The sequence below is a fragment of the Diadema setosum genome, chromosome 1 (assembly GCF_964275005.1).
Source record: "Diadema setosum chromosome 1, eeDiaSeto1, whole genome shotgun sequence".
Lineage (NCBI taxonomy): Eukaryota > Metazoa > Echinodermata > Echinoidea > Diadematoida > Diadematidae > Diadema > Diadema setosum.
This window is the reverse complement of record NC_092685.1, coordinates 32,849,648-32,867,345: the sequence shown is the minus strand read 5'-3', so window position 1 is coordinate 32,867,345 and position 17,698 is coordinate 32,849,648. Positions and strand designations below refer to the sequence as shown.

At 38.4% G+C, this 17,698-nt stretch overlaps 1 protein-coding gene across 2 annotated transcripts in view; it reads left to right on the top strand.

Annotated features, from left to right (window-relative positions):
- LOC140235596 (protein PALS1-like) overlaps window positions 1-17,698 on the top strand; it is a 151,002-nt gene that overhangs the window by 120,699 nt on the left and 12,605 nt on the right. For both annotated transcript variants that reach the window (XM_072315604.1, XM_072315611.1), the window contains 5 exons: window positions 7-875; window positions 8,333-8,459; window positions 10,825-11,033; window positions 16,527-16,601; window positions 17,147-17,287. In XM_072315604.1, coding sequence (XP_072171705.1) covers window positions 7-875; window positions 8,333-8,459; window positions 10,825-11,033; window positions 16,527-16,601; window positions 17,147-17,287 — 1,421 coding nt within the window. The remainder of the gene's footprint in view (window positions 1-6; window positions 876-8,332; window positions 8,460-10,824; window positions 11,034-16,526; window positions 16,602-17,146; window positions 17,288-17,698) is intronic.

Here is a 17,698-nt window from a genome sequence, read left to right as displayed (position 1 = left end):
TTACAGGTCAGGATGACCTTGAGAAGAAACGACTGCAGCAGGCCTATGTGATTGCCGTGGAGCAGCAAACTCGTGACAACTTTGCAAAGATCGCTGCCCAGAACAATGTGCCAGCAATAGACCTGTCTGAACTGAACAAGTCAGATCAGCACGCCAGCATCACCAATGGACATGCCGAAGTAGAGCTGCATGGCCACACGAATGGCTACCCAGAACCTGAGCTCGCAGCCTCTGGCACGAATCCAGAGGCAACCCTGACTGCCACTCCTGTAGACATTCCAGACGATGGATTCAGCAGTACCAGTGATCGATTGAGCAAATTATTTGGAGAGGAAGTTCAAGCAGCCAAGGAATCAGAGGGTGGTTATGACAACCCCACATTCAGCCTAGAGTTCCAGCCTGTGGTGTCTGATGCTAGTGTGTCCGAGTCAGGATCTGTAGGTCCCGATGTAGTGCCCCCAGTGCAGGAACCACACATACAAGCCAATGTACTCTCGGCAGAGGAAGTGCCTCCCATAGATTTGACCAAACTTGAAGCTGCTGCCAAAGCTGCTGCTGCTACAAAAGCAAGTTCCTCTGCACCCGCCACTTCGCAAAGGAACAAAATGCCTGAACCGAGTGCTGCTGTCAGGGTGGAATCACAACCTCGTGTTCCACGTGAGGTTGCTGTGGACTGTCCGCCAGGCTTTGTGGCAGCAAGTGGCATGAAAAATCCGCCTGCACAATCAGTTCACAATGCAAAAGTCAATGGACACACTCTGACCAATGGAACAGACTCTTTGTCTGCCAACTCGAGGCAGAACAACATCAATTTGGAATCAGAGTCCAGGAGGGATAAGGACATTCACAAGAACACAGGTGTAATGATACAACAGGTAATTCATGTTTCTTTTTTCACAATATATCTAAAGTAATAACTTGATAATGGAAAGATGCTCTCATTCAGTACTGCTATTACAACCATTATTCCCTCTCTTGTTGGACTTCCCCGCTTTCACAGTATATTTAGTCATTTGATTTGGATTGCTTTGCTCTTTGAATATTCTCAACAAATTTGAAACATTGAGTTTTGTCCTGTGTGTTAGTGCTACCTTTGCAATAAAACGAAGGATATATGAAGGAAAACATTCAAATTCAATGTTGGAGATCATGGCGATAATGAAAGTGGCTGCACTATGCAGATGTCATGAAGCACATGTCACTAAAAGGGAGAAATAGATAACAGAAAAGGATGCAACCCTTTTTCCCATTTCTGTCAAGATATTGCCCCTGCAGCTTCCTCACTTGTCATGGAAAGGGTTCCCCTTGTGCTGCTGTTTGAACAAGGACATGATCCCTAAGAAAAAAAGAGAGCTGAAAGGGAACAAAAAAAAAAAAAAAAAAAAAAAAAAAACAGAAAGAAGATACTTGATATTCAGGTTATCCTCTAGACCATCTCACCCAGGGCAGGGGAGGGAAAGAGAGAGGATTTTTGCTTTGAGAATGATATTCACCATGGTTTACATCCAAGATGTGCAAGAATGAGTCATCCCCTTCACCTCATGAAAGTGAATAATGCCTCACAGTGACTGCTGTTCAATCTCCTCTGTGTGTCTGTCTGTGTGTGTGATGTGTGTGTGTGTGTGTGAGCATTTCCTTATGTATTCACATTTTAATACCTGGCAGCAGTTGAAGACTTTCTGTTAAATGCCTGTCCCCTACACTAATGATCCAGTTTAGTAAACAGGAAAATATTCAAGATTACCTTTAAATGATCAAAAAGTCTTGGAAATATGCCAAAGCCTTTGCATGCGGCATCATGGAAAGGTCCTTGGTAGTTTTATATGAAGATGTTTTTACAGAAGCAAATTTGAAGGTCAGATGAAGATAAATCATTCAAATTTTAATCAAATAATGTCCACACACACACACACACACACACGCACGCACAAATGAAGCAGTGACACATTCGTTCTGCCCATGAAAGGAAGATAACCCCAAAGAGAAAGGGGCTTTTGCTAGAAGCAGTGACATAAGAGGGACAGATCTTATTTCCTTTTTTTTTTTTGGGGGGGGGGCACCTTGCTCATATTAGTCATAATAATGAAAAATTGTTACGTTGCTTAGTAGTTGGTACAATGTATGTAATGAACAAAGTGAACAAAGGAATAAAGAAAAAATGGATAACTTCCCCGTCATCTTGAATATTTTGTTCGGAAGAATTTCATTCATTTGCATGGTACAGTCTACTTTGTCAGTTGACTGTACTTGCTCAGGAAGCATTTTGAATATTCATCTCAAGTCTTGAATTACCTCCGCAATACCCCTTTCATAAACTCAATAATGCGGATAATATCCGCAACATTTGGTCGTAAAATCGGAGAGGGGAAAGAATAATGCGCATTATTTCGACCCTTCTATTATCCGCATAATAGCAGCGTCGGGACGAGATTTTGAGTTTATGAACGCAAACCCAAATAATGCGGATAATTGCCGGGGTGCGGTCAAACGTCACCTGTCTTTCCCGCAGAAGGGGGGTGTGCAGTCACCATGACGATTATCCGCCTTTTTCAGGACGGGCGCTCGTAAAAATAATGCGGATTATTTTCAGAGTTTGTGAACGCATTTTTTATTGAATTGTCCGCATTATTCTTATGCGGATAATAGGAGGATGAGTTTATGAAAGGGGTATATGTCCACTCCTCAGTCTGAGGGGTTGACATCATGAAGGGTTATAAATTTTCCAGACTGAGATTGCATAAATGGTCAAGAATCACTTTGTGACGTGTTTTATCATTCGATAACTTATGGTGGCTTGTTATGGAAATTGAAACTCAAATCTGCAGTACGGCGTAATGTTAATGTGACACATTTAAATTTTCTTTATCTAGCTTTTCTTCAGTGTGGATAGTGTACATGTATTGCTGAATGGAGTGAAGAAGTATTGTGGTATTATAGTATAAGACTCTTTTTTTGTTATTGAAAGACATAAAATGAAAGGTAGATGTATGAATTGACATTACTTTTGTACGGAGCTAGTGAGTTGGTTTTTTATTCAGTTATTCCCTATGTTGTGTTGTGTTGTATTTCATGACTTCCCTGAAATCACCCCTCATGTGATCAGACATGTGGTTATGTGAAGTTGAAATGAAGGTCAATCCTCATATGACTAGAAAGAGAAAGAGATCTGCTAAGGCTTGTATTTGTGTAGCATAACCAAATTGCAGGAAGAACTTGTTAACTTACTTAGCTTAATAACATAAATTGGGATGTAAAACCAAATTTATCCATGTGTTCATCCCCATTAAGCCACTGTCAATGTGGTTGACAGAGGTATCATAACTTCAAGCTATAGGCCTGCATCCTTCACAACTCCCAGACAAAACAAAGCTAAGTAAATGAAAAGTGGGAGGAAAAGAAAGAAAAAAAAAAACCCTGATAAAATCCCCCTCCCTCGCCCTGAACACAGATACAACAAAGTTAATAGGCAAGCCCTATGGCATTCAGAAAGAGCTCTATGCTACCCTAGGCAAGTTAGCAAGTGATCCCACCCCCGTGCTATGCTAAGTTCAGCAGTGTGAAATTGAAGGTGACTGTACTGTTTGTTTATCAACAGTTTGGTGTTGAAATCATCACTGTATGCATTTTGTAACAGAAGATTTAAGTCTAGGAGTAAAGGAGATATTGCAAGTCAAAAAAAAAAACAAACAAACAAACACGCAAGCTATTAGTTATCACAAGTATCTCAGAACATGTGCAATATTGTTGTACTGTTAAATTTGTATGTGTATAGTATTTTCTTGTGTATGCATAAAACAAAACTGTACAGCAATGTAATTTCATGCGATTGACGATTAATAGGTCAAGTGTTGTGGCATAGAGTAATGTACTTCTTGACTAAATGCTTCAGTTTAAAACAAAAGACAACACAATTGTACATGTTGTAGAGCTATTGTCAGAAAAATTTGATCTTCTCATACAGGTCTAGTGTACAAACTTATATTTTGTGTCGTTTATATGCAGAATTTGGCTGTTACAAAATTTTGTATCAAGATTAATGAGATTCATGTACAAACTGCTCGGATGCTGTCCAGGCTCCCCAATGGAAAAGCGTTTTCATCATACCAGGCAATAGCTTGTAATCAATTTGCGAGATGACCACAACCACTGTATTTGATTAATTGAAAGCTGTCTGTGGTAGCGAACACAGGGTCATGACACTCAGAAACCTATGAAAGGCTTTCAGTGTATGGACGTGATGCTACATACAGTAGTGGAGAGATCACCGGGGCTTGCTATGTAGGCCTATGCTTACACATATATATAGTGCATACATTATCAATCTGAACTCATTGTGTGACATATATTTGAAAGTGTTAAGACTGATTGATGCAAAAATGTAGGATACTAGTAGGGTCAAATACACTAGTATATGATTATATAACAACAATCTATGGAGCATAAATGTACATTATGTAAAACATTTAGTAAATCTAATCAGATGTAGTGTTTTATACAACAACAAGTATTGGTAGTCTATTGAGATACTAATTCTTTTGCCACATACATGTATGCTGGTACACCATATGGTTTGACATGATTGCCAATGTGAAGATGTACTTGCATTGCAAAATGCACTTATACCATACCCTAAATGAACCTAATACAAGCCATTTCAGGCAGTTACATCGAGTTGATAGAATCTTTATCATCTGTCAAAACTCACTGCTGGACCTACTTGTGAGGCTGTGAAAGATTTCAAGGTAATCCTGTGGTTTACTGTCCATAAAACCTTTTCATTCAGCATGGCACAACCCTAATCCTACTGCCTGACATTGAGAGCATCTTACCATCTTACAGTGATCCCTGTGTACCGGTATCTATCCCAGAGACCCTGTTCACACCTTATTCTTGCCTACAGCATGAGAATAGGTAGTCCCCATATGGTACCCTCTGTAGAGGGTGGCGTACCTCAGCATTGAATACACGGATACTTTTTATACAGTATTCCCGAATACAGTCCTGATTTTAAACTCATTGCTTGTTGTTGCTTTGAGCTGTGTATGCGATCGCTTTCTGTAATATACTGGGAGTACATCCCCAGAGATCAGATGCCAGTGGTATGATTCATATTCATATGATTCATATCAATGATTCATAAATATCATTCTGGCTATAGCTACATGGTCAAATTCTGATGTTGAAGTTCACCTGAATTTTAAGAAAATCAGGTTCTCAAGAGGGTATCTCACTGAGCAGCAAATGTTCGTGAATGTAGTGAATATCACTGTAAAACATGATGTTTTCACGAATTGGAGCCGACGGCCTTTTTCGCGGCATGAAATTTTCGCGAGTTGCCTTGAACATTCAATGCATATAGTGTAGACAAGAACTTTCAGGTGCATTTTAATTTCGCAGATCTTGGCTCTCGCAAAATTCGCGAAATTAAAATGCAAGCGAACATTCCTCTTTGTACAGTATATTTTGTCAGGGCTAGTAAGCAGTAGCCATCAAGTTCATTAGCAGTTACAATCAAATTTGCAAACAGTTTGGATTGTCGCAAACAGTTTTTCATGTGGCAAAGATATTTTAAACCTGTCTAAAATTTCTTCGCAAAATTTTGCGACAACAAATATTGTTTCCAAACTTGATTGCAACTGTTTGCAAACCCTGACAAAAATTTAAATTTTCTAAAATGCACTATGTTCGCAAACATATGCTGCTCAGTGAGATACCCCATGCACAAAATCTTCCAATCAAGCAGCCTTCATCAATGTGCAACAACTCACTTTGATTGTCTGTTATTTAGGCCTAATCTGCATTGCATATGTTGCAATATGTGCAAGAATATAGATGCTATGACTGTAAAGATATGAAATTAGATCTGGAGGCCATAAATGTTGATGTTATATTTGAAATAGCCTTTGACTTTTGTATAAAATTGATGTTATATTTGAAATAGCCTTTGACTTTTGTATAAAATGTTCGAACTAGTTAAAATCTGTCTGTTTGTGGACCAGCTTTGTAGATATATCGCTATTTTTGTGTGAGTTACTTCTTTAACCCATTGAGGACGAGTCCTGAGCATACTCGGGCAAGTATCTATGGGAAATGCGTGTTGTAGCAAAATCAAACCGTCCTCAATGGGTTAAAGGACAAGGATTGAGCAATATTAGTACAACACATCATTGAAAGTTTGAGGGAAATCAGACAATCCGTTCAAAAATTATGAATTTTTGAAGTTTTTGTGCAGTCATGCTGGATGAGAAGACTACTGCAGCGTATAATGTCACATGAGTACAACAATATAAGGAAAATATAAAGAGAATTTCACAAAATTTCATCTTTTGAAAAAAGTACACATTCCCTTGTCTTGTTACTGACATTTATGGATAATATTATTCCCCCTGCCTTTAGAAAGAGGCAAGTCAAGTGCTCTTTTATTATGCAGAAAAAAGTGAAAATATGTTGAATTTTCTTTACATTTTCACTATACTGTTGTACGCATATGACATCACAAGCTGTAGTAGTCTCCTCATCCAGCGGTTCCAACACAAAAATTTAAAAAATTCATAACTTTTGCATCAATTTTTTTTATTTTCTTCAAACTTTCACTGATGTGTTCTACTAATATTGCTGCATTCTCTCAATCCTTATGTTTATGAAGGTGAACTTGTCCTTTAAATGCTGGATATTGACTTGCCAATGACTGTAGAACAAGAGTGTATTGGTGTATGGGGCACTCCGAATTAAGTTATATGCCAACAGTGTCTGCACCTGATGCAGCATCTGCGTGTGATTCGGTTCGGAATTGCCTCACTTATCTCAGACAGATGCTCTTCCACATAACACTGCATGATTGACATCTCCTGCACTAATAATGGCCAAGCTACTCTCACTAGACTGTGCCAGGAGGGGAACGGGGAATTCACATCAACATCCTAAGTTGAAAGATGTCGTAACCAACCATGCAAAGCTCTCTCACTGATAACCCAGTTAGCGTAGGAGAGGCTTCTATCATTGCACCAGGGTAGCATTACATGGACGTGAAGGTCAAAGTTAATTGTGGGAGCAATGGATCTTATTTCATTTTGTCTGAAAGTGTGACAAATTGGTACTTCCTATTCAACGTTAGGTTCATTTTTATCATGAGCCTATTTCTGTCTCTTGTCGACATGGAACCATAGAAATTAAGCATGCTACATTTATCTCAAAAGTGTCAAGTTACATTAAACAAAAAAGAGATTTACAGATTCTGTGATGTCAAATTACTTGAAATGTGTATAATTTCCTTATTGCCATTAAACTTTTTGTTCCTGTCAACAGGGAATCAATAGCAAAATTGTACCACTGGTATCTGTAATTACTGGTATTTGAAATCAATGATGGTCTTGTTTGATGTATTCATGTGTTGTTAGGCATCGTGTTCCACAGGGAGGATACAAAGTTTTCTCAGTTAGCATTTAGGCAAGTTAAAAGACTAATACCTACAACAAAGGAAATAGATACCAACAATGAATTGTGATAGTAGCTTGTAAGTTTCTGAATCTGGATGTGTCCCCATATTATGTTTTGAAGTACAGTTATATTATATGCATTTATGGTGGTACAGAAAGGCAGATCTACATGTGTGAGAAATTAATATGAATATCATAGAAATATCCTCTCTTGAACACATTCCTTTTTGTTTGATATAGAAGGGTTAGAGATTGACAATGGAGAGCAGCAGTTTGTCACATTCTCTGTGGTTGTATTTGCATTGAACTATGCACAACTGAGGTGTATTTTGTCCTTCCATTGGTGTCATGTATATTTCTAGTCGGTCATGCTTACTGCATCACTGACGAGGTATGTGCAACCATACAATATTATTGTATTGTAGTTTTGTTTGTTCTCCTGTCAAGACAAAGCAGGGGTACGTGCACCAGTGATGGCAGGATTGTGGAGAATGTTCCAGTATATATACAAAGGACAAATTGCCAGCAATATTACCGTGTACATGTACATCCTCATCTCTTAAAAATCAGGTTTGATACCAAGTCTCTTATTGCTACATGTATGTTAGATTGTCCACATAATGTGTAGTGTAGGCGGTGGATCTATACAGTCTATCATGAACATGGATGGGTTGCACAACCGTTGAATTTAAGTATTTCAATATCTCATCTGCTTGTAATGGAAATCAAACTTTGTATTGACACATTAATTCACTGAAGAGAGAACATCTTCCTGGTACATGTCTTTCATCCCAACAAGTCAAAATAAATGTATACAAAGCAACCTTTCCTTCTGACATAAATGAGTCTGTGTTTATTACAGTATCTTTTTGTCAACTTCATATTTACTACTACAGAATGCCAGCCAGAACAACAGTCAGGGCAGCGTAGCATTTGAGCCAGTCAACAACCACCCCCTCTTTGATGAAGCCACCACGTCTCGACAGTACTCTGTAACAGAGCCACCACCTCAAAAAGTTCTAGGTGAGACTAAGCAGAAAAGACATGTATAAATACACACACAAAAAAGACCAACAACAATCTGGTTCTTTGTTTTATCAATAACACATCAGGGCCCTGTTTTATGAAGAGTTAAAATCGATTATATGGTTGATTTCAACTGTAAGTCTATGGCGGCCTGTGTGGTAAGGAAATTTAAAATCGATTTTATCTTTTGATAAAACGGGGCCCAGTTCCCAAATAACAAGAAGTTACAGTCTATTTCATGCTTATCAATTGTACTTCACTGGCTCATCCTATGGAGTGAGTACATTTACAGTGATTCATTCGTCAATGTGATACAGAGCACAGGATTCTTTCTTAGATACCCAAGTGGATGCTTTAGTTCAATGATGAAGTATAATATCAAAGATCAAGGCAGTAGGTATACTATGGATTTTGGTGGTGACTGCAGTGTATGTGCATTTGAGAACAAATTTATACAATGGAGTCACAAAATTTGTATCAGAGTATTTCACATCTGCAAAATTTGATGAAGTTCCCAGGGAAATCATGAAGTGGATTTTTTTTTTTTTTTAAGTTTGTCTTTGTATGGTAGCTAGTCTTGACACTGCCACACAACCATATGAATGATGCATGTAGTTCCCAGACAACAATATGCCATGCTGCCAATACATGACATAATCTCAGGATAGAGCAATGATACTAGGCTGTCTGTGATTGACTTTTTTCTTTTTCAAGGGAATCAAATAATGGTTGGGAGAGTCATTGTAATAACCATCTATCTCATACTGATTTATACCATGTGATGCTATTGTTTCAATTACAAAAGCTTGCAATGGGATGAGAGCTAATGATAAAAGGTCATTACGCAGAAACAGAGGTAAGGAATAATGACCTTGTGACTGTGTGACAAAGGGTACATTAATGATTTTGATCTGCTGATCTCCACAAATAGAGATAGTAGCAATATGAATTAAGTTCATTTTTGTTCAGCATTTTACAGCAAGCTAGCGTGAAATTTCTTTGTGTGTTTATGTGTGTGAGTATTTGATTTTTTTTCAGTAATTTTCATCAATAATTGTATGTCATGTCTGTGTTGTGTAGTCTTCATAAAAATCAAGGAAATACTAACAGTGAGATATGCCATAACTTCTTTCTAATTTCAGTTTGATACAAACACAAATATTTTCTCCTTGGTCGTTGCAGCTGAACAGATTTTGTAGTGCTTTATTGTTGTGACACTTTGGTACATTTGTGTTTGTTTCTTGCACGTGTTCTTCAGTCAGACTTTTAGTTAGTGTTCCCCCAAGTCTCATTTCCTTTGTGGTGGATGATATTTAGAATTTCATCACTGCTGGAGGATTTGCTTTTATCTTGTAATTGTTGATCTTGACATTGTGGCAATCCCATGATGCAGCCAGTTGACAGCTGGTGGCGAGAATGGAAGTCTTTTTTTTTTTTTTTACAGAAAATAAAATTTGTGCAACCAAATACTTGCACTAATCTGAGGTTCATCAGGAGCTAAACACTGTCTCTTGCGTGGTAACCGACACACTATCTCAGTTTGATCAGTCAAAGACAGGATGTCTTCATTTGTGTGAATTACTCCAAACTGCTTCCTTTTCCTAATTATATGATTTTCTTCTTTTTTTTTGGGGGGGGGGTGGGTTTTCATAAACAAGGGGGATGTATACTTTTCTTCTTCTTCTTCTTCTTCTTCTTCTTCTTCTTCTTCTTCTTCTTCTTCTTCTTCTCTTTTTTTCTAAAAGAAATCCACATTTCTCTTATCTATTAAAAGATAGTTGTTGAAACTGGTAGCTTCTCACCCAGTCCTACATGAATTGCTTTGTTGTATCATGTTTTGATTTTGGTGCGTACATGCACAATACCAATTTCTGTCACATTCAAAAAGATAACATTAATTGTCTGAATGATATTCCCATTTGTGTCATTTCATGTTAAGGCTTCTTCCAGTCACCTGAAATGAAAGAAACAAATCTATTTAAGTGGTGAATGTCATGCTGGGACCATCTTCCATAAAAAGTTGTAATTCAAAGTTAACTAATGTCTTGTCTAGACCTCATGAGTCACTGTCTAAAGAGGCTAAAATATTCGAAGAAATTGAATAAACAATGGATGGACACCTTCAACCTTATTGGGCTTGATTCATCATATCAGTAGATTGTTCTTACATGGAAAGGATGTATCTTTTTCAGAAAGCATGTTAATTCTTGGTATCATTTCTCAGTCACTGATTCAGGGATCAACTTTAAATCATGGGTAGCGGAGCGGGCCATGTGTGTGCCTGAAAGTACTGTATAATTATCACTACTCATGGATAGGAATTGATCTCTCTTTTCATGTGTTTTCTTCTGCATGTGTATAGGTCTCGATGACCTCCTCACGACACTCTCTCTCGCACAAGCCAAGCTAAGTGGTCCCCAGGACAGGGACGACCTCCTCTTCCTGCAACAGTTCTTCCACAACTCAGACGTGCAGCATGCTGTCAGCATACAGCACAGGCTGGGCCACTTACAGCACTCTAGGTCTCCCCCTCTACCAGTGGCAGCAAACAGCGAAACATTAGCAGCAGAGGTAAGAATATCTAAGTTGTGACAAAATTCACAATGACACATGCAGATATCGTCCTGATGAATGATGAATTATATAGACCAAGTTTTCATATTGAAGGCCTCTGTAGTGTTTGGGAAACATCACAAAGCTCACTTTTATTGAGCAACAATATGAATGAAGATATCGTGAAATAGTATAGGAAGATTTCCAGCAAGAAAACTCCATCAAGACCAAAGTTGTGACTAATTACGTGAAACACAATTTTTCAGATGAAAGGACAAATTTGCTCAGAGGGCCAAATTATACATTCAACTACCTGTACCTGCTGGATTAAGTGTTCATGATCATTAGCAAAATTTTGGCACCTTGTTTCATTTTGCTTCATATCCCTTGCTTTTGTCTTGAATATTAGACGTAAATTATCATGAACTTACTGAACTTGATGTCAGCAAAAGTTTTAGAGACCATGGTGGTCTTATCTTTTTATAGAAAGATGGTCCTGCCTTTAAGATGAGGATATCTGCAAACAAACATTAATTACAGCTACTGTAACACATGTGGCTGCTCTTGAGCAAAAACAAATCAATAAACATATGTTGTGTAGCGAGAGAGATGTATAGTCCATCAGTCTAACGTGTGTGTTAGAAATCTCTTTCTTACTTCAAACTTCATGCAGCTGATAGCATGTCAGTAAATCAAGGCTCTCACCAATGAGGCATGAGTAATCTCAAAGTAAAACACTCTGGGAAGGAGTTGAAGGGTTATGTATCACACACAGCCTGCACATTTTTGACATCTGCTGTAAATGACATGCCATGAATGCCATATCACCATTCCTTGCAATGATAAATCATAGCTTCTGTCATTTTGTCACACTCTAAAGCACAGCGTATCACAACTGCTGTTAAGTAGATGACTAAAAGCAAACACAATGGCCCATTCTAACTTGAACTTTAATTCTTCACTATGCATCTTCAACTGACAGCTCAAGAAGGTATTGATTGAACTGAACGGATATATGTAAATTTATGACCCCCCCCCCCCCCACACACACACACACACACATGCAGGTTACCACTAATGATATTTTAGAGGGATGTTTTGAAGGCTTGGTGTCAAAGATCGAACTTTTCTTTTCCTCAAACATGTTTTGACAGGGCACTTGACAATGTAGACATGGCCATAGTGCTTGATATGTCAAGTTACACATACACACCTTTCAATCAGGTTGTGGTGGAACTCTGATTTGATACTTAACCATGGCTGAAGGGGAAAAATGACAGAAATTTGACCAATCTAGGAACTTTCATAGACTCAGTAGTTAAGGCGCTAATTCCTGTAAGAGGCTTAATTAAGGAGTTCGTTCAACCCACCCCGCAGAAAAGGTTTGACCAGACAAGGTGGTAGATGGGACCTCTATGAACATCCCCAGGTAGTATGTGGTTCCAAATTGTGGTGTTAGTAGAAATTTACTGGCCACTTTTCATCATGATTTGTTGGAACAAACGTAAAAGAGTCTGCGCACGCCAAGACTATTACACGCACCACTAGCACTGCTACAGGCGCCAGTGCTAGTGCTGCGTGTAGTAGTCTTAGCGCGCATATACTTTTTCTTCGATAAACAGGGGTTTTGCCTGCAAACCAACTTTTCACGCGAAGCTGGGTTCGGTGTAGTGTAGTTTCTAGCCGTTTTTATTTCGTCTTCATTTCAAGAGTTCAAGCAAGCCGAGTGAGAGCGCATACCCGGTGATTGTGACGACCGAATCGTAATCACTGGGTGTGTGCTCTCACTCCACTTAGCGCAATATATACAGCGGGCTTCTGCAAAATACACAAGCTGCAACTCAGAGAAATAAAGACGAAAAAACGGCTAGAAATTAGGACTAGGGTCGGTAAACGCTTGTCGCTATTTGGGGCACTGAAAACGACAAACTCACACAGTTTTTGCATTTATTTCATGAAGAATTCATCAAAACTGCATAAAACTATATATGTACATGTTGCTAGAGATGTCATCCATACAGTGGGATTCATTGTAAGTTATAATATTGTGCATGGTTACCATGGTAACCGGATGCCTAAAGGTGACTGGTAACCCCCAAAATGCCTCCTGCTGCTGCAAACATTTTTTTTTTAATCTTATAGATGCAATAAAAAGAAACACACACTTTTTTATTGATTTTCATTAAAAAGTTTTCCCTGTTGCCATGGCAACCAGTATTATCCAATCAGAATTTAGTTGTCAATAACTCAAAAACTAAAGCCCGTAATTTCAAAAAGCTCAATAAGCATGTCCGTCCTTCTGCATGAAGTGTACGACATATATGTGAAGAATATTCTGAAGCATTCTCAAGTTACAGCAAAATTTGTAAGCAAAGGCATAATAAACGGCCATTGAAAGAAAAATATCATTTTCGAATAGTAAAATGCATGAAAAAGTTGCATCCGTCGTACTTTCAACGCAAATTTGACTTCAAAGCATAGGCAAATGTATATAGTTTTTAATAATGTATGGACACAAATTTCCCTTAAAAATAAGATGAATACAGAAAGCAAAGCCAATATTCTATAGTAGCTCTTTCGAGTATTTACAGAGCGATGGTTACTCAAAACAATCCTGGAAAAGAGCAGAGGAAAGCAATTGATTGTTTATGTTCTTAAAGGAAGTTTATTCAAGAATACCGATAAATTCCTTTCTAAAGAAGGAATATACACGTGCGCTGGATTATCCATCAAAGAATTAAGCGTACTTTTGTGTTCGTTAGCTGTTGTAAAAAAAATGATATGATATGTAAATTTTATTCAAAACGTGCAGTAATGAATTAATGCTGAGGAGAGAATGGGGGAAAAATCTTGGGCGTCTTTTCCCTTTTTATCCAGACTAATTTTACAGTGTAGAGCTCATCTTCAATGAGTGACGTGCACGAAAGGCAAAAGAAACAAACCTGTCTAAATTCCAGATATTTTGGGGAGTTACCAATCACCTGTAGGCATCTGGTTACCATGGTAACCATGCACAATATTATACCTTACAATGTATCCCATTGTATTGCTGACATCTCTAGCAACATGCACATATATAGTTTTAAGGCGTTTCGATGAATCCTTCGTGAAATAAATGCAAAAACTGTAATAATTTTGTCATTTTCAGTGTTATTTTACAGTGTAGAGCTCATCTTCAATGAGTGACGTTCACGAAAGGCAAAAGAAACAAACCTGTCTAAATTCCAGATATTTTTGGGAGTTACCAATCACCTGTAGGCATCTGGTTACCATGGTAACCATGCACAATATTATACCTTACAATGTATCCCATTGTATTGCTGACATCTCTAGCAACATGCACATATATAGTTTTAAGGCGTTTCGATGAATCCTTCGTGAAATAAATGCAAAAACTGTGATAAGTTTGTCATTTTCAGTGCCCCAATAGCAGCAAGCGTTACCGACCCTAGTCTTAATTTCTAGCTGTTTTTATTTCGCCTTTATTTCTCTGAGTTACAGCTTGTGTATTGTGCAGAATCCCGCTGTATTGCGCTAAGCCGAGTGAGGGTGCATGCTCAATGATTGCCACAAAAAAAAGGTTCGGGCGTCACAATCGCTGGGTATGCACTCTCACTTGGCTTGCTTCAACTCGGAGAAATAAAGACGAAATAAAAACGTCTGGAAACTACACTACACCGACCCTATTAGCGTGAAAAGTTAGTTTGCAGGCCAAAACCGATGTTTGTCGAGGAAAAAGTCTTTGTACGCTAAGACTATAACACGCACCACTGGCATTGGCGCCTGTAGCAGTGCTAGTGGTACGTGTAGTAGTCTTAGTGTGCGCAGACGCTTCCTCGAAGAATATGGTCATGTCGCAACTAAAATGGCCTGTTAAATTTCATTGATACCACAATTTGATATCACATACTACCTAGGGGTGTTCCAGAGGGTCCAACCGACCACCCCATGCAGTCAAACCTTTTCTGCGGGGTGGGTTGAACGAAGTCATTTTTTCTGGGTCGCTGCGCCTGGACTACAGCATGTAGCAGAGTAAGGCCTGTCATGCAGAAAAAAAGAAAAAAGTCAATTTCAAATTTCTTTACTTTAGAACATTTCAAAATCTTTCATATACTCAATGTGAAACTAGCCTGAGGTTACTCTGTCGTAGGTGTTAGGTATAAACATCCTGTGCTCTCCCTGTAGCTGACAGACTTAGTGGTTTAAATTGTGGGAAAATTGATTTCTGCTACAAAATCAAACAGTCAAAAGTATCTCACTGATCAGGTTGATTTATAAAAGTATAATGGGCAATATGGTGCACACATTGTGCAACTAAAGTCATATTGTCAAGTGTGCCAAGAGCTCGGTTTAATATGGAAGTGGATGGCATTTTATTAGGTCTGCTGCCTTTGAATGCTTCATAAAGATAAATACTACCAGAATCAGTCATCTTCAAGTCATTCTTTCTTTGAAAAGCAGTAATATGCTGCTTGGAATTTGGCAGGCATCATTATGTTGGTTTGTCATGGATGTGAAAGGGTCTAGGCAAGTTGCATAGAGCCCTGAGGCTCAATGTGCAAGATGGAGTTGACTGGAAATATTGTGATCAATTTGGGAGGGTGAAAATTGTTCATAGGCAGGAGGTCTACATTCCAAGCATGGCTGGCAGGGCATATGATTTGTAGTTGTCATGGTGAAATCTCCCAGCTTGTAGGTTTAACTTTGATACTTACTCTCAGGGGGAGAGTTTTTTTTCTCTTTTTTTTTTTGGGGGGGGGATGTTCATATATTTTATGTATTACTGTAAACACCATGTTGGTTTTATAGCATGTGGGCAAGAGGACTGCATCATCAAAAATAGCTGGAAAAAAAAAAAGGAAAAGAATATTCACTACCATAATCTGGGATGCTGGGTCTTGGTAGTTTGCATTTATGTGTGTGCATGTGCAGACAGTTAATCTGTTTGTTGGTATATATTTAGAAAAAAAAATAGGAGGTATTGTCTACTCAGCATGTTTGAAATTGTGTAGCTTACAAGTCTGTATTTCTCATATTAGCAGTACTATGCTCATATAAATGGCCTATTGCATCGACCTATTCCATTAATGCAAGTATATAATATGTGCACATGAATAAGTATAAAGGCCTACATGTATGTATGTATATGCATGTATGAATATTTTCATGCATATGTATATAGGCTTGTAATTATAAGCAGTATTGGTGTCTTAGCACTTGCATTCATATATTTCATTGATTCATTTATATTTGTGGTAGTTCTCTGAATCAAATCTAAATATTTGTGTAATTGATTAAGTAGACTCAGCTGATTCACATGTGAGTCACTGGCTACACATGTTGCTTGATATGGAGCTTTTTATGTGAGCCATTGATGAGACTACACTGCCCTCTGGTTTCTATTTGATACAAAAGTGTTGTCAGTAGATCATGAGGAGAGCAATACAAACCTGTGATGTCTGGCCCATGCTTGTCACTCTGATTGGTTTTTGTCATTGTTTCATGTCCCAGATCTCGTACAACTCAAGAGGGGGCAAAGGAGAGGTGGATGAGCTCAGGAGACTACTCTCAAAACCAGTTTTAAGGGTAAGATCACCTCTTTCACTGATGTCTGTGTTCTTTGATGTACAGCGCGATCGGCATTTCACGATAGTGATTTGAAGACTTATGTGGAAGGGTCATATTCCTTAAGAATTGAAGATCCAGTCACATGTGTATGTTCCTTTATTTCTTACTTCATTACTTCATTAATTCATTGAGCAGGCTAGATTTGTGTCTCTGTACTGATGGATGTGATCAAGATTTAGATTGCATGGGAAGTTATCAGCGTCAAGGAAAGGCCCTTCATAAAAACTTGCCTCTGATATGCTTGATTGTATTCTCACTTTGTTGGGACATGAGTTTTTGTGTGTGTGTCTCTGTGTGTGTGTATATATACACTTGTTTGCTTTGACCATTAGTGTAACAGATGCTGTTTGTTAGTATCATTTCTGTCAATTGTTGGATCACACTTCCTCTAGTTTGGGAAGAAGAGATTGGAATCTTTCTTACGTTTTCAGATTGTGGTTTGAACAGTGCACAGAGAGATGGAAAGTAATCAAGATTGTATGTTTGTGGATGATGCATTGCAGGGTTTGCTGAGGGCCCATGACGATGTTGCCTCCCCAGACCCTGCCCAGCTCCCGACAGACGTCTACCCTCAGCTTTATCTCTCTGAGAATGCAGAGGAATCTGTGAAGATTGTCAAACTAGAGAAGACAGGAGAACCACTGGTGAGAATAGCCAAATCTCATCACAGTGATCATAGCTTTTTAATGATTAAAGGGAAAGCTGCACTCCATATGCAAGTTGACATAGATTAAAAGATGGGGCCAGACAAACAACGCAGTGAAAGTTTCATGGAAATAGGAAATAAATTGTATTTAAGTTCCACAAAACAGTGATACCTTGCTCAATTTGTTACATTTAGGTAATGATGTCATTACTTTCACTGTCAACTTGAATATGGAGTGGAATTTCATGTTAGATACAGCAGTAACCAGACACTAACCTTGCCATCTTTCTCCCTTTAGATCTAGATTATATCACCTTGACAATCTATGTGATCCCTTTGATGAGATGGCAGAGTACTTGTACCAATATCTTGGTATCACATAACTACCTCATGAAAATTTTAATGCAAT